At 51.7% G+C, this 21,193-nt stretch overlaps 1 protein-coding gene across 10 annotated transcripts in view; it reads right to left on the bottom strand.

Annotated features, from left to right (window-relative positions):
- Positions 1-523: 523 nt before the first annotated feature.
- The window catches only part of TTC39A (tetratricopeptide repeat domain 39A), a 52,717-nt gene continuing 32,047 nt past the window's right edge, over positions 524-21,193 (bottom strand). For 6 of the 10 annotated variants that reach the window (XM_033435546.2, XM_033435543.2, XM_033435545.2 and 3 more), the window contains 13 exons: positions 19,810-19,874; positions 17,666-17,765; positions 16,253-16,318; positions 14,794-14,902; positions 14,282-14,349; positions 14,141-14,200; positions 13,048-13,209; positions 8,203-8,294; positions 6,133-6,253; positions 3,887-3,998; positions 3,351-3,465; positions 2,308-2,424; positions 524-1,791 (listed from right to left, as the gene is read on the bottom strand). In XM_033435546.2, the coding sequence (XP_033291437.1) occupies positions 1,668-1,791; positions 2,308-2,424; positions 3,351-3,465; positions 3,887-3,998; positions 6,133-6,253; positions 8,203-8,294; positions 13,048-13,209; positions 14,141-14,200; positions 14,282-14,349; positions 14,794-14,902; positions 16,253-16,318; positions 17,666-17,765; positions 19,810-19,874 (1,311 nt within the window). In that variant the 3' untranslated portion in view covers positions 524-1,667. Of the gene's footprint in view, positions 1,792-2,307; positions 2,425-3,350; positions 3,604-3,708; positions 3,758-3,886; positions 3,999-6,132; positions 6,254-8,202; positions 8,295-13,047; positions 13,210-14,140; positions 14,201-14,281; positions 14,350-14,793; positions 14,903-16,252; positions 16,319-17,665; positions 17,766-19,809; positions 19,875-21,193 lie in introns of those variants that run through there. The other 4 variants (XM_049700129.1, XM_033435548.2, XM_033435549.2 and 1 more) reach the window with 4 other exon arrangements.

The raw sequence follows: 21,193 nt of genomic DNA, 5'->3' as shown, positions 1-21,193 counted from the left end.
CTTCCTTTCATAGCATTTCTGCTGTGACAGTACAGTAAGTGCAAAAGGGGACTTGGATGAGGGTTTTCGGCTTTGCTTTCCTAATGAGAATATGCTTTACCTAAAACCCATAACTTCATTCAGCATCAGCCGCAGGAAGCTTGGTTGTGTATTAATAGATTAAACCACCTAGCTTCTGGCAAATGCTCAGAAGTGTTTGCTAAATACAGCAGGCTGGAAGACTGGAAAAGTTGTCTTGTGGTTCTTCCTTTACAGAAACTGCATTCAGTGTTTGAGGAATCACATTTCCACAGCTGAATATTTTTACCAGGAAAATGGTTAAGTTGAAGTATGCTGTTGTTAGAGTGTGAATGGTAAAACTTGGTGTTTGTTGGTCACTGAACTTGAGTCCTCACTTTAACAGTCCCACTGGGTGCAAATTCAGATGCTTTTAGGCGCCAGAAAGATTATAAGTGTTGAAAAGAGCCTCTACTCAGCTCCAACTGATTGTTGCCTTGTGGGAATGAGGCCCAATATTGCCAGATTATTAAAATAAGATGCCAGAAACCAGATTTATTTGTGAAATCTCCCCATTTTAAAATGTTAGTAACTTATTCTAAAAATTTTAAAACATCATGTTGGCTAAATAAAACATGCCTGAGCCATATGACTTCTGATTCAAACTTTCTGCCCAGCCTAAGAATTCAAGCAACAACATATTTTACTGAAATAGATGTTGCATGATCTCTTAAAGTGTATAAGTTTTATTACTTAAATATATCTTTTCTCTTAACTGAAAAATCTGAAACACACAAACAGGCCAAGAATAACCATTCTGTTTCTAAGAAAAACGCTGTCGGTAAATAAGTGTACCTCGAAGGGAAATACAGAAGATTTTTATGTTTCATAAATCATTCCCAGTGGTTTCAATTTGGCATATAGCAGACTGGTGTCTGAGAAACTTTACCTGCCAAACTTCTTGGCTTTGGCACAGAAAGGGCCACAGGGCTCCCCCTTCCTTCAGGCCTCGGTATCGCTATTCCTTAGTGGCGAAGATTGATTTTTTTTTTTCTACAGATGGACTCAAAATTATCTCACTAAAAAGATGTGTTTGATTTTTTTTAAATTGGAAAGTTGTTACAAAGGGAGTGTAAGAAGGAAGGTACTGGGAGTGTGTGAAACCTCTATGTCCAACCCCCAGAAACCTCAAAGCCTGCAGTGCAGATCCTCCTTTGGGTCCTGCCAGCCCTGGAAGCTGAGACCTCGCTCAAATCTGAAAAGCACTTTGGCCCTTGGCATCATAGATTTGCCTCCACATCAGTAGGGGTTAAAACAGTGATTTACAGGTGGTTGGTTGGTAGTTTTTTCCAAAGCTTTGATCCCATCAATGTATTTCTAAGGAAAATGTAAACTGTTTATACATTCTCTTAAACATCACAGTGAAAAACAAGTACCCGTATATGTGATAGGGTAGGCAGAGGGCTCCAGCAACTCTGTCCTTGGCAGAGGCCCTTGGCCACACTGGTGAAAATGCCAGCTTCGCTTCTGCACAGATACCTATGTCGTGTCATCGCACTGGAGCACTGGTGGACCCCAACGGCAGGGCAGGGGGAGGGGATCTTTTTGAAATGTTTCCAGGAGCTCTGTCCAGCTGACTCTGTCTTCCAGCCTGGGAATGCTGCACAAAACTACAAGGGCATTGATGAAACCATGGATCTGTTGCCATTCTCTAGGGAAGACTTGGCTTGGAGTGTGGCTGCCTGGATTCGAAAATGTGTCCTTGATTCCATGGAATAATTCTTATAATTTTGCCTGGAAGAAGCCAGAGAATCAGACACATGAGGCTGCTCCAGGAAGTGCTTTTCCTTTAGTCTGAACTGTGGGAGCCCACTAGCCAAGCAATATTTTTAGAGGCTTAGATCCCTACCTCTGTCTAAAGAAAGAGTTGGGCCCTGACTAATAGAGATTACCTGTTACCATGCCCTCTGGTGCCACTGTTGGTCCCTGAGCTTGAAGGAGTGGTTTCAAGAGGTAGATCTAAGGGCTGGAAGGCAGGAGACCTGCACCTTCACACCAGCCCTGCAGCTGGCTTGTGGTGTGACCCTCAGTCCCTGATGCTGGGAATATCAGTTCCTCATTGGTAAATTGAGGAAGAGGCCTCCCCTATGCCAGGTGAGAGCTGGGTTCCCCAGGGACATGGGCCCAGCCTCTGGGCTGCCTATACTGCCTCTGCCTGCACCCTCCTCCCTCACTGCTGCCTGGCCTCTTCTGCCCATGCCCTGCACTCCATGGGGAACAAAGGACAGACCAAGGGCAATCATGCCTTACTTGGCAGTTTCCAAGAGTTTGACAGCCTCTTCATTTCTGCCTTGCTCCATAAACAGCAGGGCCAGCTCCAGCAGGGCATTTGGGATCAAGTAGTGGTCATATTTAATCCTCTTTTCACTGCAGGACAGAGGAAAACATGGCTTACAGGCTCTGCTCTTGAGACATCCTTCAGGCACGTCCTTCAGACTCCTCCTGAGCCTCTCCCCAGTGGCAGGATCCAGCTCATGGTCTTGTGGGGTTTTCTGATCTGAATTCCAGTTTGGGAGGGTTCCCACTACCTAGCCCTAGAAAGGCTTAAGATTCCACAGCAAAGCCTTCCGATCCTCTGCACCTGGGGCCCCAAGTCCCTGACAACCTATGGCTCATGTCATGTCCTTAGTTAGCCCACCCCCACCTCAGTCCCCAACCCCCCCTTTATTTCATCTGCAACCCTTTCCCTCTACAACCTCACCCAGGCAGGGAAGGACCTGACCACTGTCACCCAACCTCAGGTGTCTTTCCTGTGTCCAGGCATTTGCACATGCTCTACCTACTCCACTTAAAACTCCTCCTTCCTTGCTTTCTCTGCCTGGTAAACTTCCCAATTTAAGTGGCATCCCTGGAAAGCCTTTCCTGGTATCTAGCATTATTAGGTTTAGGTCCCTCCTCCTGGCACCTGCTGTCCTCTGCTTTCCTCTAGCACAGCCCTCACCATACCAGATTGAGTTGCCTGTAGCTGTCTGTCTCTCTAACATCTGCACTCCCCAAGGGCAGAGTTGATAAATTACAAACTCCAGGGGGCACCATTCACACAAAACTCATTACCGATGGTCTCCTGTAGTTGGGCAATCTGGTGGCCCTAGAGGACAACGTGGGAATGATCTGTGCCCAGCAAGGGTCCTGGCACAGGATAGACACTAGTACATGTGGAGCGAGTAGGGGTAGTCCAGAGTCAGGCACTGTGCATGTGTGCATGAGGAAAGAGAAGCCCAGAAAATGCTGCCCTGGAGCCACGGGCCCAGCAGCAGGCCATCTGGAGTGGGAGTGGCCACAGAGGCACTTACTTGGCAGAGATGCTCCTGAAATTCTCCTCGGCCTCCTGGACACGGCCCAGATATTTCAGACACAGGCCTTTCAGCAGCTTCACCAAGCACTCATCATCCACTGAGTACTCATTCTCTGAGAATAGGGGAGTGAGGGAAGACGACAGGTTTGTTCATTTTTTTCAGCAGTTACTCATGGAGCCCCTACTCTGTGCTGGGCCCTGGGGAGACAGAGGCGGCTCACACATGGTCCCCATGCTCAGGGAGCTCACATCTGGGGAGGAAAGACAGATACTGAGACGATGACAATACAGTGATACCAGGACTGATTGAAGGAAGCCCGGGGGTTGTGGGAGCCCAGAAGAGGCCCTGACCCTACCTGGGGGACAAGGGACAGCTTCTTGGAGGAGCTGCCACTGAAGCTCAGTCTGGAAAGGCAAAGGACAATTACCAGGGTAGAGAAGTGAGGAAGGACGTTTTTGGTAGAGGGAATCTTCAACTGTAAAGACCTGTGGTCTGACCCAGCCTGGCAGGTTCAAGGGCCTGGGGGTAGTCACCTGGGCCCTTTTCCAGCAACTCTTCAGTCTTGGTGATAATCTCAAGTATCCCGTCTGTGAGTTCCGGCTGCTTCCCAATCACAGCGTAGCCATTCCAAATGTACATCATTTCCTGGGGGCAGGGGAGCAAGTCAGTCCCAGCTTTCCTCCCCATTGGGGCCTCAAGTTTCCCCATCTGTAAAATGGGTAGCTCAGATCAGAGGATCACTAAAGGCCCTTCTAACTCTAGAAGTCTCAGCCCAGGCTTTGAAGCTGTGGACTTGAGGGAGTTATGGGGAGTCTTATCTCTTACTTACTATTGAGATCTCCCCTTACCCCAGTAAGAATTTAAGATGGACCCATATTCTCACTCTTCTGCTCATAGCTGCTGATAGTTTTCAGTTACTTTTCTGCTCATGGCTTCCTGGGGCACTACTCTGCTCTCTCCCAATCTCTCTGTGCCCACACTCTTCCCATTCTTTGAGGACCAGGTCATGCCCCACACTCTCCAGGGAGTCCTCCTCCTTGCTCCAGCTAATAGGGCCTCCTATATTGGAGGAACCATAATTTACTTAAGCACTTCAGGAGCTTAAGACCATGTTACCTTCTCTCCTATTTCGCCAAGGCACTGAGCGTGAGTATCCATCTATGAAACATACCTGATGCCTTTTTTTGCCTTAACTGCCAGGAAGTTCAGAATACTAAATCAAATTTTCATTCTAGTAATTGTGTTAGCTTAGATTAGCATTTCCTAAACTATCAAACCAGGCAATGGATGTGAAAGTGACTTGTATACATAAAGTTCTAGAAAGACTTTTGTTATGTTCCAGGGAGGGATTTTAAGTTTAGACAAGGTTTTATCAAGTTGTTATATGGTCTCAAGTTAGCAAGTGTTCCATTAAAAGATTGTTCTGTGGCCAAATAAGTTAGGGAAAAACTGCATCTTCAAGCTTCTCCTTGGAGACCTACCATGCAGATTAGCATAGAAAGGCTCCAAGGTCTACGGTATATAAACTTGGTTTAGGCCAGTCTTTCCCAAATGTATTTAATCACAGAAATCATTTTATGCACAAATAACATTTTTCAGATTATAGTTTTGGAAATTCTCCCCTAAATTTCTCGTATAGTTGCTTCCCCTGCCCCCATTTGATAATTGCTTTGTTGTATATTTTAACCTGTAAAATAGCTCAGATTTTATTTAAAGATATTCAGGATACGAGCTCTAAATAAATTCTACATAAATATTGAACTTTTTGATTTCTAAAGTGTTTAACATGTTTTATCAGCTGATTCTCATAACTGCCCTATGAAATGGGCAAGGAATATATTATTATTTACATTAAGGGAAAGGGGGCCCTACACAGGGTCACACAATTAGTGAATAGCAGAGCCAGGTCTCTGAAGCAGCACCCTTTCTACCTTTCTGGCTGCCTTATTATTTGAATAACAAGGACTCTTAACAAACTAGAAACTTCTCTGATGCCTGCTCAAATCATGCATGGAATTAGCATCAAAACCATGGTTCAGAATATGGGCTCTGGAACCAGACTACCTGGGTTCAAATTCTGGCTAACTCACTAGCTATGGGACTTGGACAAGTTATTTCATTTTTCTACTTATATCTTATCTACTTAGTAGATATTTTATCTTCCTCCTTATCTATTAGGCCTTATTATCCCCTTCTGTAAAATGGAGATGCCACCAGCACCTACTAAGAGGGTTGTTGTGAGGATCAAATGAGGCCATAGGCAATGGGTATAAGGAGCCTTGAACACAGCAAGTGCCCAATAACGATGCCAGCAATTGCTGTTATTTCAGAGTTGACTGTAATATAACATGGTCCCAGCCTCAGAAAATCTTGGTCCAGTGAGGGCGGGACAGTGTAAACAACAATTCTAATCGTGTGACAAGACAGAAACAGGGTGGAAACACAAACAGCCAGGGGATGCCTCTGCCCAGGGACAGGGGTGTGGGGCTCTCTGGGGGGGCTGCTCTTTCTGCCTTGAGGTGCCTGCAGCCTACTCACCTGTCTCTCCACCCCCATCCCTAGTAGACCAGTGCTTTCTCAGAGGTTGAGGCAGGCTCCAGCTCATCTGTGTCCCCCACCCAGTACCAGGTGAATTGTGAAATCCTCTCCAGGCCCCTGAGGCATGAGGTCTTCTTCCCTCATCCACCTCCCCCGGGGCCAGTGGCTATATCCCTGGCTCTCAGCTCATCCCCACAATCCCAAACTGGAGTTCAGAGCCAGTCAAGACCCTCCTACCCACCAGAGCAGGGATGGGCAATGAGATAGGTTTGCGGGAGAGGTAGCGTCTGGACTTCCGGATGGCAAACTTCTCTGTAGGTAGAGATTTCCCAGCAATCTTGAGTTTCAGGCCCGGCACAGCTCTGTGGAAGAGATGAGGAGGGTGGGGAGAGGGCGAGAAAGTGCTAGGAAGGACAGAGTCCCCAGCCTCTGCTTGGCCCCTCTCTGGGCCTCAGTTTCCCCATCTATATGATGAGAGTGTTGGACTCATAGCCTGTGGCTATGGCCTTATTTCACAGGCCCTGCCCCAAGACCCGAGCACTTCCTAGGGCTAGGCAAGGGGCTCCTCCGCAGCAGCCGGTGGAGGTGAGAATGTACACAAACCCCCCAGGCCTGCTCTGCCTTTTAGTTGTCCCTCTCTACTCCCAGCCCCCATTTCCTAAGGGCCCAGTGGAAGTCTTACCCTACTTTCACAGAGGAGATTAAAACTCATAAAGGGAAGGACCTGCCCAAGACCACACAGCACAAACCTTTCATTAACTTTGGCCACGTGAGTTGTGGCCTCCTCAGCTGTTCCCAAGGGTACGGTAAAATGTGGTATGCAGCTGGGCAAGCCTCCACATCTGGGGCCTCACCCACCCAGCTCCGCCTTACCCTCGATCCCTGCCATAATCATGGGGGTATGGCTGTGACCTTCAGAACCTGAGCTGTCCAGGCCCAGCAAACAGCTGGACCTAGTTGTGAGGTCCCCCACCAAACACCTCCCCTGCTTATTCACTGTGGAACCTCTTCTGGGCCTGCTTTCTCATCCCTGAAATGGAGACAATGATATGAAAGGGAAAAGTTGTTACCCTCAAATATGCTTCTTAGGCATAAAGATTATTTTAGGCTGATTCTTTTTAAGAAACAGCAGACACACAAAAAGCTCTGAAAACCTAGTAGAAGTTACCTTTTTGTACGAGACATTTACATTTATAAGGGAAATCTCCATTTGTAAGGTTATCTCTCTCTGTACCAGGAAGAGGAGGATAACTAAATCTCTAGAAACTTATCAGTGGAGAAGGCAGAGACTTAAATCTGCGTAACAACCACATACCCTCTTTTACCTGAAAACCTCCCATAACTGGCTCCCTATGCCCCCAGATCTTTTGTCCTTTAGCTGGAGATGGCACTTAAGGTAATGGCTCGGGCCATTTCAGAGAGTTAGCTCAGTCTTCCTGAGTCTCTCCCACGTATACAGGAGTTAGTAAACTTCTGTTTGCTTTTCTCCTGTTAATCTTATTATGAGGGTCTCAGCCAAGAACCTAGAAGGATGGAGAAAAAATTACTCTTCCTCCCCCACAGATTCTTACCCTCACAGATCTTCTAGAAGAGTTACATAAGATGGAGACACAAAGTTACTCAGTAAATGATAAACACTCTGTGACTGTGACAGCCCAGGAAGCTAGGGTTACCTAGCATGTTGCATGTTGGGGCCAACCCTCACCATGACTGGAGGAAAGCCCTAGGCTCCATCCTCAGCCTGCCATGGCTGAGCCCTGCTCTAGGCCCTTTGCAGAAGGCAAACACAGTAGTGCAGATAAGAATAAAAACAGCCGCCATTTATTGGCTCCAGGCCCTACCCCAGGCTCTTTAAATCTGTCCTCTTTGATGCGCAGAACGACACTGCAGAGGCAAAGGTTGTTATTCCCATTTTACAGATCCTGAAATTGTCCAAGGTGACACAGCTAACAAATGGCAGAGGCTAGATTTTATCCTGTTTATGTGATTCCAACTCTGCTTTTCTGAGTGGATCAGGTTAACTCAGCAGAAGGAAACTCTCTGGACCTCAGTGTCCACATCTGTCCTACTCTCCAGGTGAAAGAGGTTCAGTGGAAAGAATGTTGACAGAACGACTTTTGTGAAAGAAAACCTCTGAATGGATTCAAAGGGCTCTCACCAGTGGCAGCAGGAGGCCCCCGGCTATGGGACGGAAGGACAGGCACGTGGGGTGACTGTGGGGGAGTGTCAGGGAGACGACAACTCCACCACCTCCCTCAGCTCAGGCTGGCTGTGGGCAGGGCCTACGACAGGTTGCAACGGTCGGACCCACCTGAACAGCTCCACTTCGTCATCCCCGAACGGCTTGTAGTCCTCCTTCCCAAACATGCTGAGGTAGGCGGCCTTCATGTAGATGTAGGTGGCCTGTGTGAGGCAGAGCAACAGTCAGGTGTGAGCAGCCTGCCCTCCAATCGCAGTCCTGAACTGGCACCAGTACCTTACTGGAACCTCACTATGGCCCAGCATAGTAGCTGACATTATATTATCCCCAAGCCCCAGGGGAGAAACTGGGCGAGGAAGCCGAAGCAGCTTGAGGATTTGAGCTAGGAGTTAACTCCACGATGGGCCATGTCTAAGCAGCTGCCCTCTCCACTCTGAAGTAGCAGGGCAGCCTCAAGCAACTAGAGGATGCACGGGGTGGTGCTGAGGATAGGATGGAGACACAAAGACGGGGCAGCACGGGCTGCAGGGAAGCAGCCACTTCAGACTGGGCCCTTGAACGCCGATGGGAAGATTCACAGAGACAGAAAAAGGACCTTCCAGGCAAGGGGAACAGCCTGATCAAAGCCAGGGAGGGCAGAGATGTGTGTACGTAGGATACAAATCACTAGCATAAAGCATGGGATGTATACAAGAAGAGGTGTGAGGCTAGAAGAATAAACAGGGCCCTGGGTCAGGGCTCAGCTCAGGGCCCCTTGGTGAAACTGCCTTGCTGTGTGCCAGGCACTCTACATATATCACCTCACTTGATCCCAGACAATGCCAGAAAGGAATCTGTACCCCACCTCTACTTCCTGGGACAGCAGAGCTGCTAGGAGCAGAGCTGGGAGTGACCCCAGGTTTGTGTGGCTTCAAGGGTCTGCCCACTGGTTCCACAGCTGCCACTGACAGCTGCCACAACCACCCCCCCACCCCCGGCCAAAGATCCATTCCGGAAAGCCGCTCCCCTTTGCTTGAAGTCCAGTGCCAGGGGAGTCTGGCTCTGTGCTGCCCTCCAGTGGCCAAGTCTTGAACCACAGCTCCTGCCACCTGGGGCAGCTACCCAGCAAACAAGTGTAGCGGATGGAGGAGGAAACGGAGCAGGACATCCTGGAGTCTAGTCTTAGGAGAGAGAAGGTGGGAAGCAACCTCCACCTGGGAGCCCCACCCATGCTGAAGCCCAGGGCTACTCCCAGTTCCAGTCTGCCCTCAGCACCGCAGTCTGCCCTTCACAACATGAGGAAAAGCTGGTCTTTGTGGGGTGTGCTGAGAAGAAGCTCCCCTCTGTGAAATCTGTTCCCCATCCCATCTGTAACCTCCCAGTGTCATCTGTGCCTTCTCCCTCTCCCCGGCCCTGGTAGTGAGCCACCAAGCCCTCATGATTTTACCTCCCATATAGCTCCGAAATCCCACGGGCCTTGCCCTAGCCCTCACCTCAATTATTGAACCAGCCTCCACAGCATCTCCCTGCTCCGGGCCACCAGGGATGTCTTTCTGCTGTCCTAGTTCACATGGTTTCCTAACTGATCTCCTGCTCCCCTCCTGGCCCTGCAAGCCATTTTCCATACCACCTGCCACTCTGACCTTTTAGAAGCAGATCACATCAGTCCCTCCTAGACATCGTCTCACGGTATCCCATCGCACTTAGGAGAACATCCAAATGCCCTGTCATGGCCTGCAAGACCCTGTGCGGTCCGCCCCGTTTCCTCTCCAGTTCCCCTCCACTGTTGCCCCCTCACTCTAGCCACACTGGCCTCCGGGCTGCTTCCAGAACACATCAACTCACGGCTTCAGCTTCCTCCCCCTCTTGCCCTAATATCTACCAGCGCCCTCTACCTGGACTGTTCTTCATGGAGATGTCCACATGGCTTGCTCCTTCACTTCATTCTGGTGTCTTCTCATAAAGACCTCCCCTGACCACACTGTTCATCACGCCCTGCACCCGTACCTTACCCGATTTTTCTTCATCGCACTTGCTGGAACCTGACGTTATCTTACACTGTACATCATCTATTTGTGTGTTTCTTGTCTCTCTCTCTTCCCACTAGAACATGAGCCTTGAGGGGACCTTTGCTTGGTTCATTTGTGTATGTCCTGCCCTAGAACAGGACCTGGCGTGTGAGCGTGCCCAGTGACTGCAGGAGGGATTTCTTAAAAGCACAAATCTAAGCCACAAGCATGGGCTCCCCCACTGTCAGACTGAAGCCCAAACAGCCACTCAGGGCCCTTGTGACCTGCTTTTCTGGCTCCTCCTCTTCTGGCCACTCTTCCCCATCACTCCTGGAACTCACCTCAGGCCTTTGCCTGTGCTGTCCCTCTGCCTGGGATGCCATTGTCCTTTCTCTGCCAGGCTCGTCTGCTGGCTTCCTCTAAGAGCCTTCTCCTACTCCCCCGGGACAGCGCACCCTCACTGAGTCCACAGGAATTAGGATGGACGCAGTGACCTAGAGTTGTGAGACCCATGGACATCCAAGTTACCAGGGGATCTTATGGGGCCACACTGATGGAAAACTGCAGTCACCTTCCCTGATGGGACTCCTGTCTCCCAGAGTTATCTGTTTGCCTATTGAGTCCACATATTTATTTTGCTGGATTATTCTACCAGGCTCTGTGATATCAGACAGTCCTTGTCCTCAAGAAGCTTACAGCGAGTGGCTTAGAGGGGGACGGTCCCTCCACAGTCCCTCTGCACTCCCACCCACAAACCCTACGCCCCTGCAGTTCTCTCGGTTTGGGGAGAGAACTTCCACTTTCTCCCCTCTGCCACCCTAATTCCTCCTCCTTCAAGGTTCAGTTCAGACATCTCCTTTTCCAGAAGCCTTCCTTGTCCCCTTGGCTGGGCTGCCCAGGGATGCCTCTGAGCTCCCCTCAGATTCCCCCGTTACAGCACTGAGCACACAGTTGTCACCATCTGGTTTCTGGTCACCCAAGCTGCGAGTACTGCGGGAAACATGACGGGCCCAAAGGGACGACTCGGCATGGTACAGGCAGGGAAGAATGCTGAGCAGAGGGATCGGCACGTATGGCAGTGGCCACAGGCCAACTTCCTAGAGCTGGAAGTTGGTGGACTCCGGTGGCCAAGTGCTGGAGATTAGGGATGAATGAAGCCCCAGAACTCGGGGTGCCACAACCCCTACTTTCACAGGAAACCCTTCTGAGGAAAGTGTTGCAGAGAAAGCGGGGCTGACCTCCCCAAAGTCACAGAGCTGGAGACTGAGCCAAGTCAGGAAGCCAGACTCCCTGACACCTGGAGGCCTCATCCTCCCTCTGCTCCTCACAGCAGCTGTGTGGCCCAGCAAAGTCACACACCCTCTCTAAGCCTCAGCGCCCCTCCTGGGCCTGACGGAGATAACGCCTGGGCACACAGAGCTCCGTGAAAGCCCACTCCTCCTGCGGGCCCCACCTGCCCACACCCAGAGAGCTCCCTTTCAGCTTGGGCCCCAGGTAGGGGGACTGAAAAGGGACTTTCATGCAGAGGTGGGGGAGAGATGAGAAATAGGGATTTAAGGTCATTGAGACACAAGTGCTATGGATCTGACACTACCAGATGCTCTGTGATGATCTAGATGACTCTAAGACCCTTGGTTCGGAAGTCTGTGCTATGGTTACTATGATGATAACGCCTGATACTTATTTCATCACTCACCATGATGTTATAAGCTATAAGATGCTGCGCTGAGCATCTGTTTTGTTTCGTTTTGCCTACATGGCATCTCTTTAATGCCCACCCCCATCCACACTTATTCTGGGGCATCACCTCATTTTTCTTCTGGGGAACCACCCATCTTCTACTCCCAATCCATGAGGGGTCCTCCCACCCCTGTTTCCAGGCATTGACTTGTGATCTATGCCAGACCAATGAGGCTCTATCCAGGGACTCTGGTTGAAACCAAAGGGAAGATGTGAGTTAGGGGCAGGCAGCCCATAGCCACCCTGCTGGCAAATGGAGGGAACCTGCCTGTACGATAAAGATGTCATAGAGGAGAGCACAGTCCCAGGTGGAAAAAACAAGCCCAGACGACATATGAATTCCTGAATTCAGCCCTACCTGAAGTCAGATGTGCCTAGAATTTTCGGTTATATGAACCAATGAGCCTCTTATGTTTACACCCGCATAGTCAGGTACTATGTCCACTAGCTCCATGTGACTTTTTACATTTAAGTTAGTTAAAATGGAATAAAATTGAAGACATCCAGTTTCCCAATTGCAGTAGGCACATTTCGAGTGCTCGGTGTGCACGTATGGCTAGGGGCTACCACATTGGACAGTGCAGAAATAGAGCATTTCCGGGACTTCCCTGGCGGCGCAGTGGTTAAGAATCCGCCTGCCAATGCAGGGGACACGGGTTCGAGCCCTGGTCCGGGAAGATCCCACATGCTGCGGAGCAACTAAGCCCGTGCACCACAACTACTGAGCCTGCGTGCCACAACTACTGAGCCCACATGCCACAACTACTGAAGCCCGCACACCTGGAGCCCGTGCTCCGCAACAAGAGAAGCCCGCACACCGCAACGAAGAGTAGCCCCCACTCGCCGCAGCTAGAGAAAGACCACGCACAGCAACGAAGACCCAACGCAGCCAAAAATAAATTAATAAATTAATTACAAAAAAAGAAATAGAGCATTTCCACGGTAATGGAAGGTTCTGTTGGGCGACACTCATATAGACCATGTGAGTCACAACACACTTCTGTCCCTTGTGACTAAAAATCTCGACACACTCTAGTTCTAAAGGTCATCTGTTCCTCATGGTCTTTAGTTTTTTCCAACCCTGAGGCCTGGTAGAATTTGTGGTTTTGGTTAAATTCCAGCTGAGACATCTGCGTTCAGTTAGGGGTTTGGCCCTTGCTCTGGGGGCTCATGGCCAGTGTGGGTTGGCCTGGTCCCCCCGTGCCCCCAGCACATGGTGTCAGCCCACCTTGGACCAGGAGTTCTCCTTGCTGAGCAGGTCTGCGTAGAAGTAGGCCATCTTCCACTGGCCCTTGTAGGTGAAGCACCACATCAGCTCCCAGTAGCACATGTGGTGGAACTGCTTCCAGTGCTGCTGGGCCTCGCAGCACTCCTCGAACCGCCGGATGGCCTGTGGGAACCTGCCGGTCAGCCTCGGTGGGTGTCCCCTGGCCCGCCCCTGCCCCGCTCTCTGCACCCTCTGTCCCCATCCAGCTCCACAGTAGCCCCAGCCTCCTGCCGTGCACAGCGGCCCAGCCCTGTGCCAGGCTCGGGGAGGGGGCGAGGGGCAGCATCAGGGAGACAGGAGTTGTGGCCTCCAGTCCTGGTTCTACCGCCTAAGTCTTACACGACCTTGGGCCCAGTTACTGCCCCTCCTGGGGACTCTGGTCTTGCAGCACAAAATGAAAGGGTGGGACAGAGCTATAATAGAGGGATAACAGGCAGTGGAAAGTGCTAATCTTAAAGTGATATAATAATAACGTCTATGCCTCAGAGCAAATTCCAAAGGTTCCAGAAGCCCCCATGAAGTGACCTGGACCTGGGGCATCTGTCCTGCTGCCTGAGGAACCACAGCCAGGACCAGTGGGAGACGCCAGAACTCCAGGTCACGGAGTCCGTCCTGGGCCTTGGTTTAATGCTGGGGATTCTGCCCGGACCGTGACCCGCCCCTCTCTCACCCCTTCGACGGCTCCCTCCCACCTACAGAGCCCAGACTCCTTAGCCAGACCCTCAAGGTGCCCGCTTCAGCCCCTGGCACCAGGTTCCAGCCTGTCGCCCTGCCCTGGACAGCGGGTCTTCCCACCTCTCTGCCTTACTCAAGGATGCGGTAGCCTTCCATCTCCCGTTCAAATCCTACTCACCACAAATGCCAACTCCTCCCTCATCTTCCCAGACTGCCTCAGTTGGAAGTGCCTCTCCTGCCCCCGCTCTCCTGTAAGTCCTCTCTTGGGGCCCTCCTCCCAGTCTGCCCTGTCCCTGAGTTCGTCTGTGTGTATCTGTCTTCCTACTGGCCTGGGAGACCCGAGGGCCCTCCAGCACCGGCTCCGACCCCCATTACTCACCGCGTCAACATTGCCTTTAATGGCTTCAATCCGCCCGGCAAAGAACAGGAAGATGGTGCCCTGCAACAACACGCATGTGGGTCCGTGTGGGTCCACAAGGCACACGTGGGCTGGGAGTATCTGCCAGGAGGTAGGGCTCACCTTAGGGTATCGCTTCAGGTAGGGTCTCAAGAGCTTCTCTGCCTCCGCAATGTTGACGTTCCCAGTGCCTGAAGGAGGTGGGGGGACAATAGGACACGTCACCATCCTCCCTGGTGATCCGCCTCCCAGCAACCTACCAGGGGCTTCTCAGGGTCTCCGTTTCCCCTCTGTGAAATGGGGATGATAACTCTTCTATCTCCAGGGTGATGTGAGGATTGAATTAGACAGTACAGCCTACAGCATCCTCACACCCTCTCTGAGGTGGGCATGACCCACCCCCATTTCACAGATGAGAAAACTGGGGCTGGAACCCAGTCACACTGTGAGGAAGCGAGTGGTCAGCAGGCCAGGCCCCAGGACAGTTGACTCGGCTCTGCTGTTTCTGGTTTCAGTGCCCCATCCCCAGTCCTGGGGGCCCGAGCAGGGTCTGCAGCCCCTTGCCCTCTCACCCCCTGCCCTTAGAGCCCACCAAAGCCCAGAGGCCCCAGCACTCGCCCCGAGCGCACCCCTACCGAGCACAAAGGTGAGGAAGGTGTGGTAGCACAGCAGCAGCATGACACAGAGCACGGCGCGGAAGCTGTGCCCCGATGCCCCCTCCTCCAGCTGCCGCAGCCCGTAGTCCTGGAGGAAAGACGGGGACTGGCTGAGGCCAGCAAGGCCTGAGCTCCCCAGGGTCCTCCATGGGACCCAGGGAGGGGGGGAGGGGCCTGGGAGGTCACTGGACAGGCGTGAGGGCAATGCTGCCACAGAAGAGACCAGAGAGTGCTGGACTCCGAGTCTGGAGCCCTGGAGGCCGGGTCAGCTGCTCCCAGGCTGTGCAACCTCGAACAAGGGGCTGCCCCTCTCAGTGCCTCAGCCATCTTCCTGAGGGCAGGGGACACCGCTGCCACAGCCAGGGCAAAGGCGTGGGTGTCCCCTACCTCCTCAATAGCCCCTTCCCCATTCCCCCCTTCATTCACTTGCTCAGTCCCCATAGTGGGCACCCAAGCCCTGAGTAGCCCCAAGTCTGGTGGGGGAGTAGGAATGACAAGGAGGCAGATAATCCTAACCACAGGCTCAGGGCACAGACAGGGCTTTGGTAAGGTTGCTCAGTTCTTGTATTAATTGTTATGATTATGTTCTGATCGTGCCACATAATACGGGTTTTCTGTGTAGTAATGTTTCCTTTAAATAAATTTAAGTAAAAAATGTGAATCACATTTGAGAAAAATGATACATAAGTAATAATACAGAGGTGTGTGGACATGGCAAAAATCAGGAAGGGCTGGAGAAAGTCCAAGTTGGAGAAACATTGACCTGATGTAAAAAAAAAAAAAAGAAAAAAAAAGCCCCTTGTTTTACAAAACAAAGAGGCCCAGAGGAGGGCGGGCCTTGCTCAGACTCACAGGGAGAAGGGGATGAGGCTGGACTGACCCAGGGCCCCTGACTTCCAGGTTAATGCTTCTTGTACCACATCAGGCCTCCTCCACCAGGGAGCCCTCCCTGATCTGCTACCTGGCACTCAGATTCCTGCCCTCAGTAAAGCCTCTGGGTGCTTGAATCCTCTGGTTTCCACCTCAAGGCCCAATGCACAGTAGGGCTTCCCTTGGGCATCTCCCAGACCAGAAAATGGTCCCAAGGGAAGGGACTTGCTCAAGGTCTTCTGAGGGGAGAAGGACCAGGTTCCTGACACCTGCCAGGCTCAGAGAATATGGTCCCAGGCCCCTGAAGGACCCCAGGAGCTGCTCTTCACACCCACCCTTACCCGAGAGCCTCTCTACCCTGGGAAGGGCCTGGCAGGGATCAATGGCCTCATTTGCAGGAGAGGAGACTGAGGTCCAGAGAGGTCTGAGCCTTGTCCAGGGCCACACACTGAGGGGGGCGGAGCCAGGACTGGCACTCAGGCCCCGCAGCCCCTCAGCCTCACCCTGTTCAGCTGAGCTCCAGCCCTGGGGCTGAGCAGGTTGAGATCCCCAGAAGGAAGGTGTTTACCTTGTTTCCTGAAAACCCCACAAACTCTAGCAGCCGCAGGATCCTGGTAGGAAGCATGGACAGCGTCTGCAGGAAGAGGCAGGTGGACACGTGAAGGGGTGGGGGCTGACCCTCCCAATCTCCAAGTCTCCAGAGTCCTGGGGGTAATCCCAGAGGTGCAGGCCCTGTCTCTGGAATGCCCATGAGGAGGCCCTAGGTTTCTGAAAGCCAGCTTCCCCAGATAGAGGCACTACTGAGTGACAGTTAGGAGCCGACTGCGTCTAAATCCTAGTCTCACCACTCCCAGCTCGGGCAGCTACATTTCCTCTCTCTGCCTCAGTTTCCTCATCTGTAAAATGGGAATAATAATAGCCCCTACCAGATGGATCAAATTAATATATGTGAAGCACATAATAGGGCCTGCGCCTAGCAGTTAGCTATTGTTATTACACTGAATCCCTACTTTGTAACAGGGGCTCTGTCATTGCATGTGATCCTCAGAACAGTCCTGCAAAGAAGGGATCACTAACCCCTTTCAACAGACGGAGAAACAGGGCACAGATAAGTGACAGGATATGTCCGAGGCACCACAGCTCATCAGAGGTGGAGCCGGTTCTCGAACCGCAGCCAGTCCAGCTACAACCTGCTGAAGTACCTGATGCACTTGGCAGCTGGTATTTCCCAGCACTTGGGCAGGGATCACTGCTCCCATTTTATACAGGGGGAATCTGGAACCCAGAGAGGGGTAGGGACCCCCATCAGAACAGGCTTTGCCTAGAGGGGAGAGAGCCACCCCCTGCCACACTCACACTTTTGGGTAAGTCCCTGGCCACCCAGGGCCAGAAGTCTGAATTGTCAGAGAGCAGCTCCTCCTTCCAGGAGCAGGCACAATTCTTTCTTCTGAGCCTCCCTGCCTCAGCTCACTGTTCCCTCTGCCTAGAATGCCCTTCCTGCCTGGAAAACGTCCTCCGTTTATGGATGCTTCCAGATCCAGCTCAAATATTATCCCCTCTGTGAAACCTTCCCGGGCTCCCCCAGGAAGGAGTCCTGGCTCTCTGTTCCCTGTGGGTCATCAGCTGTTTCCAGGCCTGTCTCCTTCCCTGCCACTGGTCAATGTTTAACCACCAGCCCTCCAGGGAGGAAAAGGCCCCCATGTATTGTGTTTGTCAGTTTCTGGTGCTGTAAACGCTGCCACTATAGTGGATTTCAAGCTTTCAACTTGCCTTGGGAAGAAACGCACAGAAGGGACTCTGGAGCCACAGGCCAGCCCCCATCTCCACCCCAGCTGTGAGCCCCCAGGCTGGCCACGTGTCTGCTTCATCACTGGGGCGTGGGATAGTAGCTCGGCAGAGACCATGGGTAGGGCAGGGATGTGCAGGCAAGGTTAATCTTGAACCCAGACACTGTGGATGTGGGAAGGGCATGCCCACTCACCAGGTTGAAGGCTCCCACACCGAGCTTCACTCCTCCTTCAAAGTGCCTGTGGTTCTCTCCCTTGCAGTACTGTGAGGACTGCACGAGGCTGTCTAGCTCCCTGCGGAGGGATGCAAAGCCTGTTTCAGCCACATTTGCGGGGCTGGGTCCTCTTCCAGCTGGGCCCAAGTTGCCCCTATACTCCTAGCTGATCTCAGAACTCCCTGGCGGTGGATCTGTAACCGTCTGGCAATCCGGAGAGCTGACATTCGAGGAATTTCTAGCCCCATCTCCCATCGTAATGACACACCGCTTGCTCTTGAATTTCAGCTATATCAGCCCTAGCACGCCCGCCTTGTCCAACATCTAGGCATTTGCTCGTGCTCTGCATTCTGTCTAGAACAGTTTCTCAACCTCGGCACTACTAGTATTTTAGGCTGGATAACCGGATAATTTCTTTGTTCAGGTGGGGGCGGGAGGCCGTCCTGTGCATCCTGGGGTGCTCAGCAGCAGCCCTGGCCTCTACCCACTAGATGCCAGCAGCAACCTCCCCCAGTATGACAATCAAAATGTCTCCAGACACAGCCAAATGTCTTGTGGGAGGAAAAAGCGCCCCCAGTTGGGAACCACTGGGTTAACTCCAACACCGCCTCCTTGAGGAAGTCTTCCTGGAGTCTCTTGGTTGGAATCCAACCCTCTTTCTTCTGGTCACCAAGAGCTCAGAGTCCATATCCCAGTCTGTCTGGGGCAGGACAGGGGCTTTAAAGATGTACCTGCCTCCCTTCCAGGCCACGAGCATCTTGAGGAGATTTGCTCAGCAAACACGGACTAAGGTTTCTCTATGCCAAGCACCGGAGGACAGCAGGGAGCAAAGCCACCAAGCTGCTGTCCTCACAACTCTCCCGCTCTTAGAGACAGACCCCTATCGAGTCACTGTGAGGATGAAGAGGAACCCTGGAGCCTGGCCTAGTTTGGGGTTCTGGGAAGGTTTCCTCAAGGAGCTGACATCTGAGCTGAAAACTGAGTGATGAGGAGTTAGCCTGGCACAAAGTGTTCCTGGCAGAGAAGACAGTGTGTCCCAGGGCCCTGAGGTAGAAATCTGGCATGTTTGAAAACCTGAGGGAAGGCCCAAATGTCTGAGGCACGGTGGGACGGGAGCTACGGCTAGGAGGACAGGGGGACCTCCCAGGAATGACTCGGCAGGACCCAGGAGTTTATTCTAAGAGCAAGAGGGGGTCTCAGGAGTTGGCAGGGACTGACTGACCTGACAAGGTTTGTGCTTTGAAAACATCACTCTGGCAGCTGGTAGGGAGACTACAAGGGCCAGAACACAGTCTGGTTTCCCTGAACAATTCCAGCAGGACCCACAAAGCAGTGTGGTGTCCATATACTGCATGGTGTGCTATACCCCAGTAGTACCTGGAACTCACCATCTCTCTGCAGGGAAATAGTCACATTAAGAGGGGAAAATAAAGATGATAGTCTCAAGTCAATTCAAGTCAACTTTTAATGGAAAAGGAGTTTCAATGCCAAAATTGGGGCAGTGGGGAGGGTTAATTATTTTCAGAGCTTTTCTGATTTTGGAATTGTAGATAAGGATTGTGGGACCACATTGGGCAGAAGTGCTCTGGACTGAGTCTTCAGTCTTTGCTCCATAAACACGGCCTACGTGTGGCCCATTGCTGAGATGGCATGGAAATAATCTGGCTCTCGAGGAGCTCCCAGTTTGGAGAGGTGGTGTGTATTATGTAAGCATCATCCCTGTGTACTGGAGGGTTCAAGGAAGGCTTCATGGGGAAAGCGGCATTTGGACGGGGCCTTTACTGATGTGTAGGAGTCCTGCTGCTATTCTCAAAATGACTGTTCCTGTGTCTTTCTCCCACCCCCACCAGACCGAGCTGTTTGTACAGAACATGTGCCTTGTTTTCCCCTAGCTCAGGGTCAGGCACAGAGTCAGCTCTCAGGGGGACCAAATGAATGGATACACCCAGGGGAATAATATTCCAGAAAACTGAAGTCCTGAGGGTACAGAAATCTATCTAAGGTCACATAGCATTCTAGGTTTCCTGCCTCCAGCCAGTGCCCTCTACCTCCCACAAAGCAGCCTGAGGGACACAGGGCAGTAGATGCTGTGGCCTCAGGCCCCCCAGGCCAGCCCCACTCACTTGTAGGTCTGGTAGCTGTTTCGAACTTTGATGCCACCCTTGATGAAGCTCACCATGTTCTCGTCCTGCAGGGGGGGAGAGATGCTAAGAGCCGGGCCTGGGTGGGTAGCCACAGGCTTGAGAGGGATCATACAAGCCTCTGGATACTGCCTGGCCCTCCCTGGGCCCAGCTTTATGAGGGGCCCCACGTGGGTGGGGTCAGAGGCCTCCCCACTCTACCCCTGGTACTTGAGATAAGGGTCTTGCTTGCCAAACAAGACCTCCACAATGCCCAGGGCTCAACCACAACCTCCTGTAGCAGGCTCATATGTACATATACTATGTGCGTTGAGAGAGGCCTGGAGGAGATGCTCCCACTGGTTAACAGGGGCGGAACTGTGGGGAAGGAAGGGAGACGTTCGTTTTTTGATTGCTTGTGTTTTTTTACAACAAGCAGGTATTTATCACATTTGTAATTTAAAGCGCCAGTACCTGGGGACTTCCCCGGCGGTCCAGTGATTATGACTCCGTGCTTCCACTAGAGGGGGCACAGGTTCGAACCCTGGTTGGGGAACTAAGATCCCGCATGCCACACAGTGCAGCCAAAAAAAAAAAAAAGCACCAATACCTACAGTCCACCTGACAGTTCCACTCCCAGGTATACACCCAAGAGAAATGGATGAACATCTTCAAGAATGCTCACAGAATCACAGTTCATAGCAGCCAAGAACCGGAAACAACCCAGATATCCTTCAGCAGGATAATGGATAAACAAACTGGTATATTCATAGAAGGCAGTATTACACTGCCACGTACGGTTGGGTGAAGAAAGCAAGTCCCACACAGCTTGAGGCCTTAAGAAGCTCAAAGGCAACTAAAACATAACAATATGCTGTTCAGACATGAATAGGAAGCCGAGAAAACCATTTTTAAAAAATAGGGCGGGGGGGCTTCCCTGGTGGTGCAGTGGTTGAGAGTCCGCCTGCCGACGCAGGGGACGTGGGTTCGTGCCCCGGTCCGGGAAGATCCCACATGCCGCGGAGCGGCTGGGCCCATGAGCCATGGCCGCTGAGCCTGCGCGTCTGGAGCCTGTGCTCCGCAACGGGAGAGGCCACAACAGTGAGAGGCCCGCGTACCGCCAAAAAAAAAAAAAAAATAGGGCGGGTGATGATAAATACAAACTCTAGGTAGTGGTTTCCCCTGGGGGAAGGGAGGCAGAGGGCAAGGAGATGTGCCAGCAGGGTTCTGTTCTCCGGTTGGGTGGGGGGTTCGTGGGTGATTATTATGTGTAATAATAGGGTAAACAAACAACGGAAATAAAAGGCCAGTCATGGTGCAATTATTACAGTGATCCTAACGAAGAATTCAGATTAATCCAATTCTAATCATCTGAGGTCCAAAAAGA

The sequence above is a fragment of the Orcinus orca genome, chromosome 1, assembly GCF_937001465.1.
Source record: "Orcinus orca chromosome 1, mOrcOrc1.1, whole genome shotgun sequence".
Lineage (NCBI taxonomy): Eukaryota > Metazoa > Chordata > Mammalia > Artiodactyla > Delphinidae > Orcinus > Orcinus orca.
This window is presented reverse-complemented; position numbering and strand designations above follow the sequence as displayed.